Consider the following 7,389-nt stretch of genomic DNA (forward strand, 5'->3'; position numbering starts at 1 on the left):
GGTATCTCTTTGCTTATACATTACCCTAGGTCAGTTTCTTCATGCTTTTTCCTTGGACTATTGAAATAGCTTTCTAACAGTTCCCTGCTAAATTCATTACACTCTGAGAAATTGTCTTACAAATGTAGCTTCCATAAACCTTTGATTCTTTTAGTCTTCTACTAGACTAGCGCCAGTTGTTTTCCACTGATTAGTAAATTAAGCCTGAACTAGACTGGCAGTCTGCCACATGGCCCCACCTTTGAAATTTTTATCTTGCCATTCCTTTACAAGTACTCTAATTTCCACTCTTTTGGACTTTTTTCTAAACATAAGCCTTGTATCCAAATCTTTTCACATTATTATTATATGCTATTAATGTTCTGCCTTCATCACTGCCCTTTTGCTAAGGTTCATCTCTCTTTTCAAAAGCCTTTCCTTACTTTTTCCAACTGAGTATAACCTTGTCTTATAGGACAAGAAAATATTTTTTTTCTATTTTTTTTTAAAGATTTTATTTATTTGACAGAGAGAGACACAGCAAGAGAGGGAACACAAGCAGGGGGAGTGGGAGAGGGAGAAGCAGGCTTCCCCGCGGATCAGGGAGCCCGATACAGGGCTCGATCCCAGGACCCGGGGCTCATGACCTGAGCCGAAGGCAGACGCTTAACGACTGAGCCACCCAGGCACCCTGACAAGAAAATATTTTGTTTTGATTTGTCATATGCTGTTGTTACTGTGTCAGCAGCAGCACCATGATATAGGTGGAGGGATGCTAACATCACTCCAAATTCTGTATCAGCTCTCCATGAAGTTGCCACAATAAATATACAATCTAAGTAAAAACAGTTTCCTTTCTATGCAGGTGAGGGTCCAAGGTAAATCTCCTTAGCTCTCTTCCAATCAGATTTAAGCTCCTAAACTCCCTTTATGTAGAAATTTTGGAGCCCCGAATGTATTGTTTGAAGTTGTTTTGAACAAAAGGTATTTGACATCAGCTCCAAAGAGCAGGTACTCTACATTTTTATTTATCGTCTTTCTCCTATCTCCTAGAAGAGTGCTTGGCAATAATATGTGCAAAATAATAAATGTTTATTGAATAAATAAGGGAGGAAGGAGATGAAGAAAGAACAACTCATGCTTCCAAAGGGAAAATAGTAATATCACAAGCCTGAATTGAGGAAAATAAACATATATCTCTTTACCAGGAAGAAGAAAAATAGTGTAAATATTTTTGTGTTTCTTACTGTCTCTGTCACTTCCACAGGTCAGACTAATGAGGACCTTGGAGACTACTAATATCTCTGGGTCTGTGAGTGAGTTCATCCTCTTGGAATTTCCCTGTCGCAGAGACATCCAGGTCCTCCTCTTTGTCATCTTTTCCCTCATCTACCTTCTGACTCTCATGGGGAACATATCCATCATCTGTGCCATGTGGTCAAGCCAGAAACTCCACACACCCATGTACGTCCTCCTGGCCAACTTCTCTTTCCTGGAGATCTGCTATGTCAGTTCTGATGTGCCCGAAATGTTGGCCGACATCATCTCCCAGACCAAGAGCATCTCCTATGCTGGCTACCTGCTCCAGTTCTACTTCTTCTTCTCCATGTGTGCCGCTGAGGCCTTATTTCTCTCAGTGATGTCTTTTGATTGATTTCTTGCCATTTGTAGACCTTTGCAGTATCCCACCATAATGACCCACTGCTTATGTGCTTGGTTAGTGGTCTTCTGCTGGGCAGGGGGCTTTCTCTGTTTACTGACTCCTTTGACTCTAATATCTCAGGTGCCTCTCTGGGGTCGAGGCACCATTGACCATTTTCTCTGTGATCTTGCACCTTTGCTGGCATTGTCCTGGGCTTCAGTATCTGGAATTACTCTGATCTGTGGTATCATTAGCTCTCTCGTCATCTTTCTCACCTTTCTGTACATCCTTGGCACTTACGTCTGTGTCCTGAGTGTGGTGCTGCAAGTGGCCCCAGGCTCAGGAAGGCATAAGGCTTTCTCTACTTGTGCCTCCCACCTTGCTGTGGTGTGTCTGTTCTATGGCTCAGTCACGGTGATGTATGTTAGCCCAGGTTCTGGGCACTATCTTGGGATGCAGAAATTTGTGACCTTGTTCTATGCTTTGGCAACCCCATTCTTTAATCCCCTGATTTACAACTTCAGGAACAAAGATATGAAGGAGGTTCTGAAGAAAATTCTGAATGTGTTATTGCGGGAAATCTCTAAGGGATTCAAAAGTTGAATTTCATATACTGCATCATTAATGATTTAGGAACAAATGAGATTATGCTTTTTTCTCTTCATTTGACTTTATTTTCATATATTTCATATATTGGGAAGATGATTTTTAAAAATTCATCACACTCATGATTTAAATCTTAGGAAGTTGTTGCTGTTATGTTCCAGATATGTCTGTACTTTAGATAGACTTTATTTTGAAATACAACTTAATAAGATTTTCCTGTATTTCTCTATGACTCAGTTTCTAGTTTCTCTTTTGGTTTTCATTACATACTACATGATGTATTTCAAGATTTCCAAATTCTGCTTTCATCAGAGCCAGTTTGTTTGTTTGTTTGTTTTTAGAGCATAGCAAATGTTGAATGTGTTGCAAACACATGCATGATTAAACAATCACACATAGTTAACCAGATTAAAAAAAAAAAACAAAACCCTCAACATCAGGGACAGTTTTAAAGCACTGCTTTGGTATATTCCATAATTCCAAGTATAGTTGTGGACACCAACTAGGGTACTTAGTAAGGTTATATTGACTTGATTGACTCTCACATTTTGCCAATGCTTTCACTTTAGAAGGTAGGTCTAATCCTCCATATGCAGACACATGAAAGTTACTTAACACTCCACATAAGCCAAAGAGCTATAGACTTTGTGAGATCACTACCATCCAGGTCTAAGGTTCACTTACATTCATAGTTCTGTGTAAAATTCTGGATAAACATTACCCAGAGGTAATTTTTATTCTCTAATTTCTTATTTTCTGGAGTAGTCATTTAACTTGCACCTCATGAGGATTGCACCTCATGAGGATACCTTGTGCTATAACTTTCTTCTGGGATAATGGCAATACTGGCCATACTTCAATCCTAGTCAAATATCTGCAACCTCCTGCTGGATATTTTTTCATGAAAATATACTTCAAATGTCTGATCCTGAATTTGATAAACTCCTTTTAAATTAGCTCTAGCTGTACTTATTTACCAATGGCTCCCTTCATCTACAACCTGAACCTAAAATCTTAACATTTACAATTCCTCATCTCCTACCCAATCCTAATGTCATTAAATTCAGTGGCATCTTCCCTGTGATCCTTTGTCATCTTCACTGATCATTTTTGTCCAGGTCCTAGCACTCCATACCTGTAAAGGCATAACTTAAACCTCCTTTCCATCAGTCCATCAGTGTTTATCTCCTCTCTACTTTCACAGATTTGGGGGATAAATCCTAAATTATTTTTTTGTTTTGTTTGGTGGATACATGTCATTATAAATTTGTTCAAACCCATAGAATGTACAACACCAAGAGTTAACCCTAATGTAAACTGTGGACTCTGGGTGATGATTATATGTCAATGTAGGTTCATCAGTTATAACAAATGTACCACTTTGGTGGGGGATGTTGATAATTGGAGAGGTAATGCATGTGTGGAGTTAGGGGCATATGAGCAATTGCTGTGAGCCTAAAACAACTGCTCTAAAAAATAATGTTTCAAACCAATATTATACACACACATATTTATATTTATATACTGCTCTGTGTTGGATCTGTGCTTATAGATCCTCATTTGTTACTCGTGGTTACAAGATGGCTGCTAAACGTCCAGGCGTTTCCCCATTCCACGTTGGAGGAATTTGAAACTGCTATTCCAAGTTCCAAGAAAGCAAAAGCCTCCTCAGAAACCTCCAGTTTGTGTCTCATTGGCTAGAACTATGTCACATGGTCAAACTAGCTGCAAGGAAGCTAAAGAAGAGAATGTTTTTAGGTGGACTCATTGCTACTCTGAACAAATCAGGTTTCTTGTGCTAAGGAAAAGGTGGATGCACTTTGGGTATGCAACAGCAGTCCCTGCCATAAGAGGGATCTGGAGAGTTTCTCTAATCATCTTAGACTTAATGAAACCCAACAACTGAAAACATTGAACTTTGACAAGTATAAAAGAGCTAAGGAAGAAAAGCACACAAATTTTCCAGAAGCTACTACATTTATAAATCTGACTAGAGGCTAATAAGACAGAACTGTTTGTTGACTAAGCACTTGAAATCAATTTTTGTTGATTATAATGAATGATATTTTTGTAAACAACTTACAACTAAATTTGAATATAATGCGCTTTTCTGATGATGATCATAATAATATTGAGCTAGCATTTGACCATAAAAGGGCACTTATGAGTTCAATGGCAAGGAAAACATTTGAAGAGAAAAGACTAAAGAGAAAAAACTGTTTTGAGTCCTAGTTTTCTGTGAACAGTTTTCCAAATGGCATCACTAACTAATTTAACCATCTTCCTGCAAGGAATATATAAATAATCATTTTCAGTCTGTTGATTAGAGAGGAGTCCGTTGAATCACAAAGACCACAGATACTGTCAGCCTATCTAGAGGCAATGAATCATCCCACCAGTCATTCATTTTGAGGCTTTATGAAATGTGTCCCTAGAAATGGAATGGGATAGGATAGGATAGAAATGCATTATTTGTGATAAGGGTGGTATTGTTCTAAGAAGCTTCTGTTTCAGTTGTATATGAATGTGTGTACTGAGCACAATGTCGGATGAATTTATTTCTGTGGGTTGTGGTCAAAAAAGTTTGAAAAACCATTGTCTTGGCAGTTTCAAAACACCCAAAAGCAGCCATTAGCATAGGTCACCAAAAAGAAAACCTGGCCTTAAAATCAGCACAAGAACTCAAAACGAGAAAAGAACCCAAGAAAATTAAAGTCAAATGTGGAATAATGAGCCTTCAGACCTGTGGAATGCATAGAAAACAGGAATAGTAATAACAGATGACTGTAAAAAGTGGCAAATCTTTATCCTGTTATAATGATCTTAATGCATGGTGAGTTGGAGAAGATAAGACACTTGAGAACAAGAAAAAAAACCAAGTGGCACCAAAGAAGAGAACAATACCAATGTGAAAGGACTTCTGAAAAGTCTGAAGACTGTGATTTGAGCAGCCACCTATGGGAGGTGCCACCCTAGAGAGAAAGGATCAGCAGTTAGAAAAGATTATGCTAGCAAAAGTTGCATGTGATTAGTCATGTCCAAATTCTTTAGTTTGTATGTAATTCAAAGTTCCTCTCAATGTCTTCAAACTAGAACCTTATTAAATATATGTCCCATTACTCCTGTTGACTCAATTTCCCTAATTAAGGTAGTACAGTCTTAGTTTTACAATTTGAGCTTAAAATTGTTTTACTAATAACTTGCCCATTTTTAGACACTAGTCATGCTGTCCTTGAAAATTTTCTTGCCCATTATAGCTCATCATAATATCCTTTTCTAAATTCATAGCATTTTTGAGGTTTGCCAGATATTTACTCATAATTGGACTGCCTTTTGTGTATTTGTTGCGGCATTATTTGTGTTATTTTTTTTTTACTTTCCTACCAGTTATATTGTAAATTTCCTGAAGGCAGGGAATATAAGTTATACTATCTTTTCACTGTTCCAGAATGGCTCCTTCTATAGTAGAAACTCGAATAATTGTTTATTTCATTAACAAGCCCATTCAACAAATGTTTATTGAGCTCCTCCTGTGTGGTAGGCATTTCTCTTGGCATTGAGGGTATAGTAATGATATCTAGCTGTCATGAAGTTCATGTTCTAGTACAAGGAGCCAGAAATAAAGATATAGGAAAAGAAGTGTATAGAAATAATATATTTCTTTTAATTAATTTATTTAAGTAATCTCAGCACCCAACGTGGGTCTCGAACTCATGACCCTAAGGTCAAGAGTCACATGCTCCACTGACTGAGCCAGCCAGGTGCCCCTAGAATAGAATATAGTTCTGTGGTTTTAAATACTTTGAAGAAAAATAAAGCAGGTGAAGGGAACAGATAATAATGGGAGTGGGGGGGGGTGCTCTCTTTTAAATAGTATAGTCTGGGAAGACTTCTTTTAATCTGAATTTTGAGAAAAGCCCCACATGAAGTAAAGTGGTTCTGTTTTGGTTATTTCATATTTTAGGTGAGTTAAAAAGCTAGCCAATTGAGTGTGGGAACATTCTAATAAGCATAATTAGAGAACTAAATTAAAATAGTTGCATTAAGCCATCAAAAAACGAAATCTTGCCATTTGCAAGATGTGGTTGGAACTAGAGGGTATTATGCTAAGCAAAATAAGTCAATCAGAGAAAGACAAGTATCATATGATCTCACTGATATGAGGAATTTGAGAAACAAGACAGAGGATTATAGGGGAAGGGAAGGAAAAATCAAACAAGACAAAACCAGAGAGGGAGACAATAAGAGACTCTTAATCTCAGGAAACAAACTGAGGGTTGCTGGAGTGGAGGGGGATGGGAAGGATAGGGTGGCTGTGTGATGGACACTGGTGAGGGTATGTACTGTGGTGAGCACTGTGAGTTGTGTGAGACTGATGAATCACAGACCTGTACCCCTGAAACAAATAATACATTATGTGTTAATTATAATAAAATAAAATAAAATAGTTGCATTAAGAAAGGCAAGAGGATTTTGGTTCAAAAGAATACCTGGAGATATACAATTGAAAAGTACGACAGGCTCAAGATTGATTTGAATCCCCAAATGTATGAATTGAAGATGTGTCAGACCACATTATTCTCTTACATGGATGTGATAAGAAGAAAGACATTACCTGGGGGAAGGACAAGCCAGTGTAGTATTTTGATAATCCTGAAAAATATGTCCTTGGAACACAAATGACCTTTATTGGCATTAAGAATGTAGAAATGACAGGCTTTATAACTTATCTCAAAAAAGAGCTAACATTAATTACTGTCCACTGCCTTTTTTGTTAAAAGATGGAAATCTCTCATAATTTTTAAAGTATGTGTCTCATATTTAAATTGATCTCATAGGCAAAGTTAGATTTGCTTAGTAATACCCAAGTTTTCAGCAAAGGCAGTTATTTCCATATGGAAACCTAGAAGGAATTAAAATATAAAAAAAATATATGTAGTTATTAAATATACCAGGGGACTCTACTTTATTGTCTCATAACAGAGTAAGACTAACCTGCATTTGAATTATACACATTAGCCAGAATTTCTCATCCTGTGTCAATACAAGTGCTAATATTGGTCCACTGAAATAAAAGATAGGAATGTACACTTAAAAATTGATGAATAAATGTCCAAGTGGAGGTTCAGGTAGACCATTGGATATGCAATTCTGGAGGTATG

The 7,389-nt window shown here is 37.3% G+C and overlaps 1 protein-coding gene across 1 annotated transcript; it reads left to right on the forward strand.

Moving 5' to 3' along the window:
• The first annotated feature begins 1,255 nt into the window (after positions 1 to 1,255).
• Positions 1,256 to 2,224, forward strand: LOC118003517 (olfactory receptor 11G2-like). The gene is given in 1 exon segment (XM_034994576.1): positions 1,256 to 2,224. A coding segment is annotated over 1 exon segment (969 nt).
• The last annotated feature ends 5,165 nt before the right edge of the window (positions 2,225 to 7,389 follow it).

The sequence above is a fragment of the Mirounga leonina genome, unplaced genomic scaffold, assembly GCF_011800145.1.
Source record: "Mirounga leonina isolate KUSES-001 unplaced genomic scaffold, KU_Mleo_1.0 Mir_91, whole genome shotgun sequence".
Lineage (NCBI taxonomy): Eukaryota > Metazoa > Chordata > Mammalia > Carnivora > Phocidae > Mirounga > Mirounga leonina.